Consider the following 16,568-nt stretch of genomic DNA (forward strand, 5'->3'; position numbering starts at 1 on the left):
CATTTTTTTACAAATTATCTTATTGTCAAATGTACATTCGTCGCACAAGTATTTGCCGCACCTTAAACAAATTTTAGTAATTTTGTAACGTTTACAATTTTCTACTTGACAGGTTTTTTTGTAGTAATAAATCTGAACCTGTTGATAGTTCTATTGCATGGTTTTTCCCGCGATTCTATATATAAAAGTAATGTATGCACCAGGTTTATGACAGTTTTGTGAATTCTCTGTAAATTGGCCCCATACTGTAGATACCATTCGGAAATTTATTGGCTCGTAAACGTTGGCTTCTTTCGCTCTTCTTACAAAGCAGTATAAACCTCATAATTTCAACAAAGTCATTCCTGCTTATCGTTTTTGGAAAAAACAGCAGGTCTCCAAAGTTTATTCCACAAATTTTTTGCCTGATATGCACCGCGGACATAGCAGAGCAATAAATGCATCTAGTTTTGTTGCATCTAGCTCCCTCTTAGTTTCCAATACTCTAAATGCTTCTTCTTCCGTATATTTTATCGTATAATCCCTTATACGGTGATCAATGATAAGACAAAATGCTGTCTTTACTTGTCCTTTATGCCGTTAAACATATCCGTAAAAATATTATGAACCGATGCCTTGCCAGATTTGGGACTTGCATCTATTTCTCTCCAAACTGTCCCATCGGACCCAGTTTCGATACGTTGTTTCTGTACATCAGTCTCGCCCTTTGCCGTCAACGATAATTTCTTTCCTTTTTGCCCTTGCGTAAACGCTTATTTACAATATTCAACTCTGATTCGGTTGTAAATAACTCCTCGTGTGTTTCCATGCTGTTTTCAATTGCTCAAGTTTCTTGCTCATCGCACACTGAACGGTCTTCCTCTATGTCCGTTATTTTCTTTTTTATAATTTTTTTTTTTGAAGTCTTGACATTTCTAGGGTAAATATTTATCAAAGAATAATACCACGTACGGAATACAAAATTATTGTTAAATTTGATATGCTTTACTTTTCCTTTTATAACAACTTTGCGCAAAACGCTCCGAGATGCCTTCCGTCTGAGTTTTAGAGATAACAAGTTTAGATCTCGACTAACTGACTAACAAACTGAGATGCATTCTAGTTGAAAGGACAATAGCAAGTAAGAATATGATCTGTGACGGCGATATTTATACGAAAATGTTGACGAGTATTGGCCGTTTTCCACCACCGGTTACTCGAGGGTGGAGTTGAGAAAGCTTTCCCCGGGTTTTATCGCAATGAGCAATAATCCTAAGAAACTTCTCGATTTTTAAAATGTTTGTAACAATGGACCGTAGAAAATGTTAAATTTTATGGCGGTTCGTCCGAGTTGATACGTCTTGACAACTGGTGGCTATCTTGATCGAGGGATGGATAGTTTTATGACAAGATTACGAGTGTAACAGCTGTTATTATTTGTTATTACCGATTTTGTTTGTCATTTGACTTTGAGACAGCCTTTTCTTTGTACCGATTGCATTTACTTTAAGAATAACCAAAATATTTTGTCGGGCGGTCAAACTGACCGCTCACGGTAAACAAGACAGAGTACCAATTTTTCTCAGAAAATAAAAGAGCAAACTAAAAGTAAATACCGAAAAATATGTCGGGTTTACATTAGAATTAGAGTTAGGGGCGTGAAACGAATCTTCGTTCGGACTACACGTTGTCGTTATGCAATAGAGAAGACATTGACTAGTGCAAATACGGTTATTATAGAATTGGACAAGTAACCGTGGTAATTAGACACTCGAGAAACTAACGACAATGATCCTAGGTTCAATAACGAATCCGCGGTCAACGGGATGATAGATGAACATGCTCGCAATATCTAAGTCGGACTCTTTGTTAAAACGTGGAATATCCACCGAGCGTACAGACACAAAGTAACTCGCTAATACGACCTCACGAGAGAGAATGACTTTCCGTCGCGATGATGCTGCGGAGGAAAACTATGATGGGGTGTGTCTAAGGATACGAGATCATCGGATTCGTCGAGGATAGCCTTCGTCCGGAAGGCGAGGGAAATTGACGTTGCTGCTAATTGGTCAATCTCCATATCGGTGGTTAGAAAAAGATGCTAGCCGCCCTCGAGGGAAAGTTGCTAGTGGGAGACGCCGTTCGTTCAAAAATAGGTCTCTCCTATGTTCCCGTAGTTGGGACAAAGACTGTTTGTCCGTTTGAAGGACTTTAGGTAATTAGATCTTAGTGTTTATAACGTCCCTCGGGCTAGCTGATCACGTACTGTGGAGACGCGTCGGCGTCTGGTAACCATCGCACCCGAAGAATAGGATCTGCGTGTTGGAACCGTTGGAACGTTTACTGTCGCGTGCCGCTGCAAATATTTCTTTTAAGGAGAGCTATAGAATTACTCCGTATCTTTGTTAGACAAAGCGTTCATCCCGTGACCGCGGCTACGTTCGGCGACTGGCTGTCGCCTCGAGCCTAAGCTCGTTATCACGAATCTCGAACAAATACAATCGGATCGAAAGACGACAATTGTTTAATTACGCCTATGATAGAATCTAGATTACGATGTTAGGGGATTAGCCCGAAATTCCAAAGGGGAGGCTTCCATGTCCTTTTCTCTCTGACAAATATATTGCACGCATGTTTTAGAAAAGGTCGGAAATTACGATGCGATATGATAAAGTTTAAATATGGTTAAATTTGTGTAGAAGTTGGAGGGCGGTCGATTTGACCGCCGCTGGCAGGTTTAACGTTAACCGAGTTATATGGAAAGGAAGGAAAACCAAATTGGAAGAACGTAATCTTCCGCATGAGATATACAAAATTGGTCGTTAATATGTACATATGTATTGCGTATGCTTTTCCCTAGTGAAACGAAAAAACGTCAGTGTTTTATCAAGTTCGTGATACATTGCACGTTGCCTTTATGAATATTCTATTAGCGAGAAAAATAGCAACAATCTCGCGGAAACTAAACACGTCAGTTTTGATAAAAGCAATTCGAAGAAACGATTGGTCGTGTCGCGGAAGCGTCGCATTGGCCGCCGACAAACGGAATACTGATTTTGGTATTCCATAAATACCTGTGGTCAATTTTCAACGATCGTTTACTAGGCAATATGGAATCGTTATCGCAGCAGGTATCGTGATTTGTTAAAGCGTTCCACGCGTTTCCATGCGCGCAGACGGATGTTAGGGCACGCGACGATTGCCAGCGACCCTGACGCGGCGAACCGATTTAACGATCGTTCGTCGTCGTAACGTCGAGTCGAGGTGAATCGAGTCGAGGTGAATCGAGTCGTAACCGATTCGTTGCTCCATGCACAATAGATCGTTTGGTTCGGTCGATCGGGCACATCGTCGACACCCGTAACACGGAATTCCAATAATAACGCGCCGTCCAATCGTCAGGAATGCGATTACTCAACGTTTCGGATCGCTCCGTAACACGTCGATGCTACGATGAATACTAATTTTTCGCGTGGTTTCACGTTTCTGCCCAATGTTCTTTATCATTGTCAAAGTTCACCTACAGGTATAGAAGAAATCGATCGACCGAGTGAATGTTTATTTGCTCGTTTACGAACGTCGGTTCTTCGGTGCGGCGGAAATTGCGCGCCAGTGCCGGTTGTCAGACAGTCAACGTATCACCGACACCTCGGCGATACGTCAGAGATAGGAAGAAAGGTGAAAGAACCCGGTTCCCTTTCCCAATATCGTCGATAATTGCAGCAATTGTACCTTTAAACGGTCTACTAATTTTTTCACGTCGGAAGACACGATTATGGAGCTTCGTTATTTCCGTCGACGTTTAACCTGATTCCGTTCCCTTCGACATTAACCCTTTTATTTGCTGTCTTTATCCCTGTGTTATTATAATCCCGGATCAAGCGAATTGCATTACGAACCACGTAGGCTTCGGGTCTCCGGTAAGTAAATAATTGCAACAGTCACGATCGAACGATAAAGCTGAATAATAAGCGACGTGTTGTGTTTATTCGTCGGCTCTCGAAAGGGCTTGAAAAGCGACACGAATAAACGCGAGAAACGAAAAGAAAAGACGGTCGGTGTCGATACGTATAGCGGGCTGAATTTTAATATTCGAAAAAGTGGATGGGAAGGCCGATCCCTGCGAGCCGATATAATTAAATTGGCCAGCGGTAAACCGAACAAGGACGGGCATGCAAATGATCGATACGAAGCCGCGTCTTTTGATAATCTGATTCAGTAAAATCCTGCGTGAGAAGCTTATCCGGACACGCAGGAAGGCACGTGCCTTCTGTCTACAATTAGATTTGTCCCTCGGCAATGACGCGAAACAAAGTATCAACCGGCGTTAATTTTAGCCAATCGAATAGAGGTATTGAAAAATTTGCTAGACTATTGAAAAATTTGCTAGACTCGTGATGTTTGTACAAATTCGTATCTTTACGAATACAACTAAAAGATTGGCGAGGGGATGAAAGATAACACAGTTTTACTATATTTTCACCTTTCTCTGGATATTTTACACAACCAAAACTTTGCATATCGTCTGCATTCTTTGTACTTAAATTTCCCATTAATGCATAAACATCCGCTCATCAGCGATCAATTCTCGAAACCTGTTAACATCGAAAGCCATCGATTTCGTTTCTAACAAATTTCTTAATTTCGTTACTCGGCCGTAACGTGACGTACAACGTATTTTTCGAAAAATAAACGAGTTTGCTTTGCGAGTTCGTTCGTCGTAGAAAGACGTTTATCGCAAGCATCGCCTCGTCGTTTTTCCGCAGTTTTCGATCTACGAAATTGATCAGAATAGCTTGCGAGTGATTCAAACGATGCAACCTCATTAGCATGTGCGTAACCACGGATCCTCGGTGACGTATAAAGTACGCGCGAGTCATCCCGATGAATTTAATTAACGTCTTACACACACAACGAGCATCGAAAATTAAATGCAACGTAACCTTCGTAAAAGATGCAAACGCGTAGACGATGACCGCGGTCGTTGGTTATTCGCCCGCGAGAAATTCTACGCGCGCCGCTAAAAATATCAAGGAAATTCGATTCTTGATGGACGAACACGACCGACTTGATAGAAAATCGAACAGTGGGCCGCCACTAGTTGATTCACCCCGTATACATGTGCCGTTAATGCGTCTTGGCAGCAGACGGGGCCAAATATAGGACGGGACTTTCTATTCATTGTGACTGGCCGTCCTCGAACGAACGCGTGTACATTCCGCCTAAACATGACGTTCGGCCGAATCCTTGAATCGTACGGTGACTTAAACTTCTGAGAGACGCGTGAGAAGTCTCCTGGCGCCTAGACCACGCGGAACTGTACGGCAAAATTCAGCATCTCGCAGGAAAATTTGTACGAAACGAAACTTGTCCACAGTTTCATCCTATGTATTAGGTCGTCCGAAAAGTTTCTTTCGTTTTTGTTGAAGTGGTCACCACTTCTAAGAAAACTGTACATCTGGTCTTTTTAGTTTTCTCGAACACCGAAGCCATCGACAGCGTGTAGACAAAAGACTGCGACGAAGACAGACCATAAACGGTAGACAGGCGACGTTGGCTACGGAGTTTTCAGTTATTGGGTAACACAGCTAGCGTGCGGATCTGGACCAGCTCAAATTGTATTCTTACTTATAGTTACACTTCTATTTAAATGTATTTTCTACCTTACAATTTATCCACGAGTTTTCTCTGTTTACACATCGAATAACCTCAACAGGTTATGGGCCCAGGGCTGTAAATTGCAAGGCAGTAACGTGAAGTGAATAAATTGTTAAAGTGTTGTGCTTAGTAAAGTAAGGGATAGTGCTAAAATGGAATCAGCAAGTGCGAAGATCGAGATGTTACGTGGCGAAGAAAACTGGCTCCAGTGGCGTTTTGTTATGCGTACACTTTTGGAGGAAGAAGACAGACCATAAACAAAAGACAGGCGACGTTGGCTTCGGGGTTTTCAGTTATTGGGTAACACAGCTAGCGTGCGGATCTGGACCAGCTCAAATTGTATTCTTACTTATAATTACACTTCTATTTAAATGTATTTTCTACCTCACAATTTATCCACCAGTTTTCTCTGTTTACACATCGAATAACTTCAACAGTTTTATAAGGAGATAATGGATGCACGACAATTTTCGTTTTATATTATTTTATCCAATCACGTACGATCCATTTTGTTTCGTCGAGATGAAGATCACAACGTTCGACAGATTAGATTTCATGTTTATACAGAGATGCGTTGTCGTAAAAGACGTGTCTGCAAAGAAAGACACTTTTCGAACAACCCAATATCATATGCTAAATATTCCAATCACTGCTTTGCTTTCAATATTTCGTATATCTTTGCATATCGTGTTTGCGAATTCTCAACTAAGCGGCGATCAGTCAGTTTGCAACCGATCGATTGATATCGCGAACCTTGAACGATATTAACGCTCAAGGTGGATGTAAATTAAAGATGCTGAGTAGTAGTATATTTGGGTTATGTATTTGCAAGTTAAATACAGAATACGGTGCGGTATAACACGAAGACTGTGGCGCTCTGACGAAGACTGTTGCAAGACTCTGTTAATACTGACCTCAAGAAGCTTCGCCCGGTCTTTATAGACTAACTTCCCTTTTCCAGTTTTTCCTTCTTACCGTGGATTTTATGGGATGAAAATCTATTATCTCGAACATTATACTTGCGTATTCTTGTGGCTGTGTATCCTCTGGTATTGCTAATTGATACCAGATTTTACTTTAAACCTGACCCAACACTTGGGTGTTTCTTAGCTTCTTGGCAGGTAAGAAATTCGGATTTTGCCAAAAGATTGGCAGACGATCATAAACGGACGGCCACTCCAAGTGTCGAACATACCGTACGTTTTGAATTTCCAAATATTTCCAAATATCTACAGTCTGGTGATATATAATAATTCGTTCGTTCGAAGAATCTGAATAGAGTTACATTTCAGCAGAGCAATCTGCACGCTTCTAAGCTATTAAATTAAAACGCATCGCTAATTAAATACGAATGTTACGCGTCGTTGCCCGCTCCTATCGCTTTATCGGAAAAAATTTGTATCGCTCCTCCATCGAGCGCCTCGATTCCAAACGATAGGTATTCTAGAACAGAGAGAATAATCTATCGATTCGTTGGACTAAAACGCTTTAATCTCGGACTAGATGGTAACGTTAATGCGATCGTTCTCGATGGAAACTCGGTGGAATTGTGCCGGAGCGGAGAACCGAAAATGAGCCTTTTCGAGCACTTGGAATTGATCGAGTTATACCGGGTACCAGGCAGCACGTAAATCCAAGACTGAGGAAAGCGTGCGCTCATAGGGTACAAATTACTCTTGATTCAATTTCCCTGGATTCAATTTACTGGAGGACGCAGCTGCCTCAAGGTGAACGACTCGTGACGAAACCGCGAATCCATTGATTTCCAACGGAGCAACGACGACGTTGCCCACTCGGAGGTAGAGCAAAAGACGGAAGAAACGGCTAATTCCTCGGTGAATCGTGATATTCGTAGAGCTAGCGAAGTCTTCGATTTTATCTGTGGGAGGTCGAAATTGACCTCGATATCGCTATCTCTTCTCCATTCCTATTTTATTTTATCTCGCCACGGGGTACGTACATAATTCTTTTTTTTTGGGGCGTGCCGATAAGAATTCATCGATAGATCTCTCGTCGTATACATAGGAGCCCGTTATTATCGCGTACTCGCAGCAATATCGCCTGAAAACATAATACACGCGCGCATACACGCACAGTGTCATAAATAATGCATGAACCGCGTTAAAGATCGATCTGTTAACCACGGTGAACGGAAAACGCGTAAAAAAGAAGCTAAATGTTTATCAATATCCGATACCGCGTTTCTCTCTTTCCGACGAGTTGCGCGTTCCTTCAATGCATCCATTATATCCAACAACTATTCAGCTATGAGATTTCAGAGTGTGCATTCAATGCTTTCCGTTCATATTCAAATTCTCTCAACGTAAGCTATTCTGCTCTGTACGAGTCATCTTCGCCGTATGAAAAATTATTCACCGCTTCTTCCGTCAACTCACCCATACCGTTGTTCGCGTGAATTTGAAAGATACATTATCTAGCGATATTATCGATATTTCGTGACTAACTTGGCAATCTTATACATATATCGTAGTTGATAAATATCGACGTTTATCGATACGGTAGTCTCTCCATAAGCTTCTTCGTACAGAGCTTCGAAGCTAACAACAAGTGCCATTAACGGCTAATACCGCGTCCTTTTAACTGCAACGGAGGAACAAATAGAGCAGCAACGGTCGCTAATCGACGGTCGAGGCAGCAACGATCAACGAAGGGAAGAAATATTTTCAACGACGCAGGAAGAAAAGAGACACCTCGCCATCCAACCCAATCCAATGGTATCATACGGATACGAGCCGCGAGCTCGAATTACCGCGATGTAACTGGTTTCCGTGGAAATCGATACTCGGACGACGATTGATAGCGATTCCAGTATTCGGTTGGCTCTCTTTCTATATGAGTAAAATAAACGTTTGATATATGAGAGAAATAACGTTTTGGTCTCCGCAACATCTATTAAAACGCTAGGCAATTTCCGCGGAGAAACGTAATAGTCTAGGCGACGAGGAAACACGACCACGTGAAAAAAGAGAGAAATTCCTCTCTTTCTCTCTTTCGTCGTATCTAGGAGATCTGTTTGAGAAAACCGGAACAATCCGTTCGAGCGATAGACCGGTCTCTTTATCGAAATCGTATAACAAATGAAATTGTATAACTTTAGCAAGGGCGAAGGATAAGGAATACGTCGAATATTTACTGTAAAAAGTAGTTACATTGTGAAAAAAGACGCGTCTGAGATCCATCAACCATACCAGCAGGTGGAAATAATGATAAAAACGGATTATTTGGGCTGCTGGCAAACGTTCGTCAAAATAAATATAACCTACGCTTATCTGGATGGTTAATCTCCGGGCCGAAGGGAATTTTTCCGCGACAAACTTTTTTGTCGTAGCTCGAGAATCGGAGAAAGAACATTGCGACGGAGAACTTTTTCTTCTCAGATATTTCTACCCAGAATGGGGTACTTTCTAACCGGAGATGCACGAGAAGATAAAAATGTAATCCGAGAACACGAATGTTTCGAGCGATTTTGTCCTGTCGACTTTTATAGATATGAAATTAAAAAACGTGGAAAAGTTGGAAGGAATAAAAAGAGCGACGCGATACGACGAGCCTGTGTATAACAAAAAACACCGCGTTTAGGTAGCCTATGGAAACTGGAAAAAGATTCGTCGAAGCGAATACCGGTGTTCTAATAGGGTGAAACGTTCAGCGTTTTATGACGCCACGTTCGCGAGACCACGAAAAGCGATACCGCGGATACAACGTGAGATTTTTTTCCAGGCTGCAGGTGGCCTCGATAGTTTCGCGTTTTCGTCAAATATCGAAATCTTCCACGAATGTTCCTCGCGTGGGTGTGTCTGCCAGTTGAGTTCTTTCGACGAGGAAGACGATCTTCGAACCGCATTTATATCGCAAACACGTTTGTTCTCGTCCGACGAAAGAAAGAAGAAGAAAAATAAAGAGCTTTTCGATCGAGGAAGTACTTCGATATTTTTAAGTTGTTTGCACATAGTGAGCGAAAACTGACGGATCGGCGGTTTCTTAAAAACATAGGTGCGAAATTTGAAACGTCTGAATCTTCCCGTCATTCTTTGTGCGATCTTAAATGTTTCTCCTCTACATTTTTTACATTTTTCGTCTGTTCTACATAAATGAAAGTTTAAAAAAGCAAGGCTGATAATGCTTTTGTACACAACATTGGTAGTTTGGTTAAGTATCCTGTACCTTTCGAGTTAACCTTTGGACTCATTATAACATGCAACCTAATAACGAAAACAAACCGAGTCTCGGGTATTATTGTAACGCACATATCAATGTCGTGTTTTTGACCGCCCAATCGACAACGTAAATAGATAATTATTACGCGCAGAAAACTTGTAAATGCCGTTGAATTTACGAATTTTCAAGGTTTTCTGAGAATATTGCGCGCTATTCCTCTGATTATATTCTCAATGCCGGCGAACGCGAGAATAAACATTCGCCGATCTGAAATCAATAAACAAAGCACGGTTTTTACCAAATAATCATGATTTCAGATACGCGGCATTTAAATTGCGCTGATTAATCATCTTTAATTACACGATGCGAAGAACAATGCACAAAGCGACTGAAATTCGATGACACGAACAGATAAGGATAAATTCGAGTACAATAAAGATTTTTATTAGCCGATAAGACCGAGATATCGTCAAATACCTTGCCGTTATCTTCACTGCGCACTTTTTCAACTGCGCGGTTTATTATTCCAAAAAATATGCGCAGAATATGCAATTTCTGTCCTCTCTTTTTTTTCTTTCGTCGGAATAACGAGTAACGAGTGTTCGATAATCTTAACGTGCAATACGACTTTCCGAAAACGCATTAAGGATATCTGCGTCACTGGTTATTCCGCAAACACCGCATCTGTTTGACGAGTCATCGTTAATTAGTAAAATCAACGTGTTGCTAGATACTCTGTTTTTGAAATTTTCTTTTTCCGCATGGAAAAATGTAAATGCGAAAAAAGGAGAAAAATTGGGCTAACAGTGACGATTAAATAGGTGAGATCTCTTCGAAAGGCTGACGATACTGAAAATAAAACGTTCGTTTGTATCTTATTAACTCTGCTGTGTCCTTTGGATCGTTTTCAAATATTTTCGATCGAGTCTTGTCTTTTCATTGTTAGAGAGTTTTTCAAGTTTAAAAAAAATATGAAAGAATTATAATTTATATGTGCCTTTCCTTGCCTCGGCTCTGTATTAGATAAAATATAAAAAATAAAAATTTACGGACCGTAACAGAGTTAGCTTGATGCGTCTGAGAGTGGATATCAACGAATGCGACCGCGTAAGAAGGATGCCCGCGCACAAACCGCAGTCGCATATCTTTTTCGAGCGCCTACGCCACTGCGTGAAATACATATCACGTTCTATGTATAGTCACATGGGTATCACGAGCTACGCATTTTTCCCCCGTTTCTCTTCCCCGGATATGCACGCGGGGCGTGCCTCAAAGGGGAAAGTGACGTCTAACAAAACCCGTCCGATTAGTAGATCGAACGCAACTCGATCGGTGAGGATGCTTCCTGTACAGCGCAGCCTTCACGCACCTCTTCGATCGTTACTAATCCGTTACAACATAAAGAACTTCGAACTTTCTCCCGATCTAAAAACAAAAACTTAAACATCGATAAGATTACTCCGTGAGACGTTAATATCGCTCGATTAAACTTGAATTTAAGGTTCTGCGCCAAAGAAAAACTTCGTCGCAAGTTGCAACAGCGGCGGGTTATACTCCAGTTTGTCGATATATACAAGACGATATACTAATATTGACAAACAGATTTGACACAGTATATCGTATGCTACGAATGCTACAGGCAAAGAGTTTCACGTTGGAAGTAACGTAATCTCATTTACGATCGATTGTAGAAATTACCTGAAATAAACGTCAGCTTTACATCTCGCTTCCAAGGTCGAGTTGACGGAAAACGCTGACACGACTATAGTCGCGTTGATTTAACTGAATGTTTTAAGACGGAGAATGTTAAGATTCGAAAAAAATTTTTAATTTACTACGTAATGAGTTACTACGTTACGTACGAGTATTTTCTTGTCACAAAGGCTCTTCCACAGTTACCAATATGCGATTGACAAAGAAAAAAAAAATTGAATCGCTTAATAATGGCGCGCGGTTTCTCATTTTCTGACACTAAATATACTACTGCTGCGAATTCAAGCGCAACTGCATCGAAGCGGTTACGATGAGATCACGTGCCACGCAGTAAACACCGACTTAAATATAAAGTAGATCGCTTGTACGATTTTTCTGAGAGGTTAACAGACTTAGAATAATGTAAAAGCCGGATATGTTCTGCTGAAACAGCTGTGAGTCACGCAGCTGCAACAGCATCGTCACCACGCATTCCAGAATTCTCTTCTCCGAAAGACCGCGAAATACGAGACGGGCTTAAATTAGAATGCAGCCTAATTCGAGGATAGAATTACCTGCATCCTGCAACAAAGTTGAACGCGAACACGTACTTGCTTAAACTATACATACGATTCCCGTTGCCGATCGTAAAATATTTACAAAGAAGAATTTTAATTTGTCGCGTACGATCCTCTAAATTCAAGTAGCGTAAATCTATAAATAGGCATTCTTTCGCGGTGACAACCGTCGTCTCGTTTCCCCACTGAGCTCCGATTTCAAGGAACAAACGTGACCTTACCTTTCGTCCTACGGGCTAAATGCGATATATTCTGCCTGAGCACTTTCAGCCACATCTTGGCGGCTCCCTTCTGTTTGCTCTCAAAATCCGACGTCCTGGCAGGACAAATGTCCTCCAATCCAAGTGAAATATCGGATCCGATGATTCAACGCAGTATAAAAACCGTTCACTGTCACCGACCGATGGTGTTGTATTCTTCGGAGTGCCGGTTACTTAACCTCACTTTTTGCAGTATTTATAACGTCGCGTGTATCGATAAAATCTCGATTAACAGCGATCGATAAACGTTAGATATAAATAGGAAAAAAAACTACTTGCAACAGAATTTTTTCAACGATGAGAACGAACGATGTTCGCACACGAAATTGCTACGAGAGACAGACACTGACGCTAGAGAGGCGCGACCCTTTTATACGCCGAACAACGATCACGTAGGCAAGTCGTTAGCTGCTCTACTACCGAGCGCGATAATATCGGCTCCGGGCCTTGAAGCTTGTCTTATTTACCAAGTAGAGACGTATCGACTCTAGCGTATTTTGACGAAATGTCGGCCAAATACTACGAGAATCGAACTTGGACACGCGACACGTTTTGAGATACGAAAACGTTCCGAACGTCCGCATACACGAGGGACACTTTAATCGTTCGCGGCACAAGCTCCCGCTTAAACGATGGCAACGCTGTAAACAGTGTAAACTGGCAACCAAGTTGCGCGCGCAACATTATGTCGTTGGTAGAAAATTGAAAATTAGAAATGGAAACAGCGTATTTTAAAATATATTACCGCGAAATATGTATGTTATTCTAAATTTAACTCGTCACACGCAATTGTTAATTAAGTGGACATAAAAGAATAAAAATTAGTTGAACATTTCCCGCACTTCCTTTTATATATTAGATTATACAAATATATTTATGCATAGTATATTACGTATATATGCGAATTTTAAGAGAATGAGATAATATACAACAAATTCTCGTAATAATGTACGTATATGTTCTCAAACTTATGTACTTATGACTCTGTAAATAACAGTGACAATATTATTTACGAACTTTCCCTGGCATAACATATTTGCAATAACTGCAGATAAGATGCAACAAACATCGGAATATTAATAGCTACCTATTTGTATTTTCTCGAGTATAATGTATGGTTAATGATCAGTAAAAAATAATACTTTCATCTTGGATTTTCTTCTCGCAAACAATGTCTATAGTGGATAGTTTTATTTTTAGCGCAATACTGTTATGACATAACGCGTTGATGTTGATTTCAGTACAATTTTACATTGTTTGTTCCTTTTCATAATAGCATAAGTGATAAACGATCGAGCGCGATTTAGGCCATTGCTCAAATTGATAACTAAAAATACATAATCTTGGTGCATGCATGAATTACTAAACGGCAGTATTCTCAAGTACCGTAAGCGAAGTCATCGTAATGATATAAATATCAAAATTATCGTGCGATATATTTAGATCGCAGACGTCGAAGCCGGTAAACAACAAACCACGATACATACGATTTCAAGACGCGTGGTTCGCTGATTTGTTTTCTTTACCTTTTCGCTTCTTTATTAGCGTCGCACATCGTATCTCACTATCACGAGTTTACAAACCACTACCGGCCATTAACGAAAGAAGGAAAATACATAGAAACGAAATCGTTTGAGAATCAATGGATACGACAACGAACGTAAAAAACACCAGAGTCATTTACGTTAGCGAATCTGGGTCGCATGATTCTACAAAGTAGAAAATCTATGTATACTTGATTGCCGTTGATAATTTATTGCTAGTGAAATTAGGACGGCAAACATAGCTGGAAATAAACACTGGTTTGTTTGAATATTCGATTATCAGGATTTACAGAAGTACAGAATCCAATTGAAAAGATAATAGAGGGATAAAGAAGGGGGGATTTTTGCAAGCGAGACTAAAAGTACGTATGTTGAAGATGAAATACATACGTCCGGTGGTTATCGAACAGGTCGTTCTCAACGAATAAAACAACAGGCGTGCGAACAACGGTAGAACAGGGTTGTTGAATGTCAATTTATCGTTCAGAAGGTTACGCTCCCCTTATGCACGACCTAACCCAAAGCCTAATCTACCTCAAGTGATGTACGTTAAGAACGAAATCGATCGTTCCCGCACGCGTGCGTATATAGGTGTGCGTGGCCACGTACGCCGCGTACTTGTTGCCGCTCTACTGAATTCTTATTATAATTCCAATATAAAATTCTACGATAACGAGTTCGATGAAGCATCTTATCTACTGCCCTTTTTCGTCGTAATGCCACTTGTGACACATTATTGAATTACGCGTTCATCTTTCGCCGAAACAAGTGAGGAGAATAAGATATCGATGAATCACGTGGCAGTTGATGAGGAATTTTCGGAAACATCGGGAAATTCCTAATTAGTAGAAAAAGATGCAATACGCGTCTTTAGAATGAAATCAATGTTGTAATCGATATTATGATTTTTCTGTCGGGAAGTATCCTCATTAAACCTTATCTGTTTTATCTAACAAACTGCCAGGTAAGATAACACGGAAGATGTTTAACGATAAATCACGTTGCTGCTTTGGAATATGAGTGGACGATTACCGCTAAACCGAATGAAGCAAATACAACAGCGTAAGCGTGCTGAGAGATTTAAAGAATTTACTGGTTCTAATAGGAAGAAGTTTAAATATTCCGACTGAGTGAACGTACAACGGATAGACACACGAGAGTCGCACGAAAGAACCTCGATGCGTTACGTTCAAGATAAACAGAAATGAAAAGCTACTACCATGGTAATTATACAACGAGAATTGCGACTTAGCCTCGAGACGGATCCGTGAGATCTAAATATGGGCATCTACTCTGCTACGATTGGCGGTTAAGTCCCACCTGTTCTGGAACGTAATTTCAAACTGGAGGCTCGCCAACTTATCTTCGATTGTCACGCACGATAAATATCTTTTTTCTTCGCGTTCCAACATAACGGGTAACAAACTGCGACTTTAATTTCAACAAGTTATTCACCATCTCGGAATAACTATGTTACGTGCATTAATGTACGCGACAATCGGGTCGATCAAATCATTTTATATAGTATACTTGCTGTTCTATAAGAAGCGAAAAGTCATATTAAAGTCATATTCGATTTGATCTTGAGTAGCTAGGTATACGCGGTATATTCGTGAAGCAACAGTTTTACGACAGAGAAAAGCACCGGTATAATCGAGGCGACTGTTCAATCACCTTTCATCAGGAAGGAAATCTGTGGATGGGTGTCGATGTTCTAGATTGAGACGCATCTGTTTAATTACCGTCATCGGGTTAACAATTACACGGCAGACCTAGATTGACGAGAAACGGCGTTAATTACGCGAACAATGTCGATCTCGCCCGCGTCAGTCGAACGACGAGGGAATCTTGCCAAATCGGTTATTACATATTTCCACTGTGGACGATCTAATTTTTTCGACTAAGCGACACAATCCGTGCAACCAAAAAGGTAAAAATAAAAAAAGTAAAAGGAACGAAGCAAACGAAAAGGAATTTTATTTCAGGATGAAAATAATAATTATCGATCGATTACTCACCGACAGAGTCTCCGTTTTTCTTGCCGGTATTGTTTTTGTTCTTCTTATTCTTTGGATAGATATTGCCGATTTTGCTCTGTCCACAACCCATCCTGCTTTGTTGCTGCCAGCGATCACACTTCAACTACACTTCTCACTGACTCTAAATACTTTCCTTTTCTAATTGTTCGTTGCGCGCCGTCAATAATATTCTCGATAAATTGATAAGAGTCCCGTTAGATAAATAAAGAACGAACGAACATTTCTTCCTTCGAGTTAAACATCTTTCTAACGTTAATTCTCTTCATAGAACAAAAAGATAGGTACAACGATACGGTTTGCGTACTTGTTCTTTTACCGAATCGCACACAACACTTTATCCGCGAATACTTCTATTAGGCAGCGAAAGAGTTTTATTACATGTGTACATATATATATTATATATATTCTGTTTCTACACGCATGTATATATATATTCCGACATATTTCCAATATGTATAATAGTCGAAAATTCGCGTAATGAGACGCGTACGCCACTTTGTATATACGTTCGTCAGAAATTTCTTAAAGCTCTTATAGATGGTGTGACAAGCTGTCTGTGTGTACAACGTGTAGATAGGTATGTATGTACAACAATTACGTGAGATCCCGAGAGATATGTATGTGTAGCGCGACAAACGA

The 16,568-nt window shown here is 40.6% G+C and overlaps 1 protein-coding gene across 3 annotated transcripts in view; it reads right to left on the bottom strand.

Annotated features, from left to right (window-relative positions):
- Positions 1–16,220, bottom strand: part of LOC117243402 — a 32,718-nt gene extending 16,498 nt beyond the window's left edge. Inside the window, exon 1 of one of the 3 annotated variants that reach the window (XM_033510861.1) lies at positions 15,909–16,220. In XM_033510861.1, coding sequence (XP_033366752.1) covers positions 15,909–15,999 — 91 coding nt within the window. In that variant the 5' untranslated portion in view covers positions 16,000–16,220. Of the gene's footprint in view, positions 1–1,644; positions 1,650–12,307; positions 12,961–15,908 lie in introns of those variants that run through there. The other 2 variants (XM_033510871.1, XM_033510879.1) reach the window with 2 other exon arrangements.
- Positions 16,221–16,568: the final 348 nt, after the last annotated feature.

The sequence above is a fragment of the Bombus vosnesenskii genome, unplaced genomic scaffold (assembly GCF_011952255.1).
Source record: "Bombus vosnesenskii isolate JDL3184/JDL3185 unplaced genomic scaffold, Bvos_JDL3184-5_v1.1 scf7180000013262, whole genome shotgun sequence".
NCBI lineage: Eukaryota > Metazoa > Arthropoda > Insecta > Hymenoptera > Apidae > Bombus > Bombus vosnesenskii.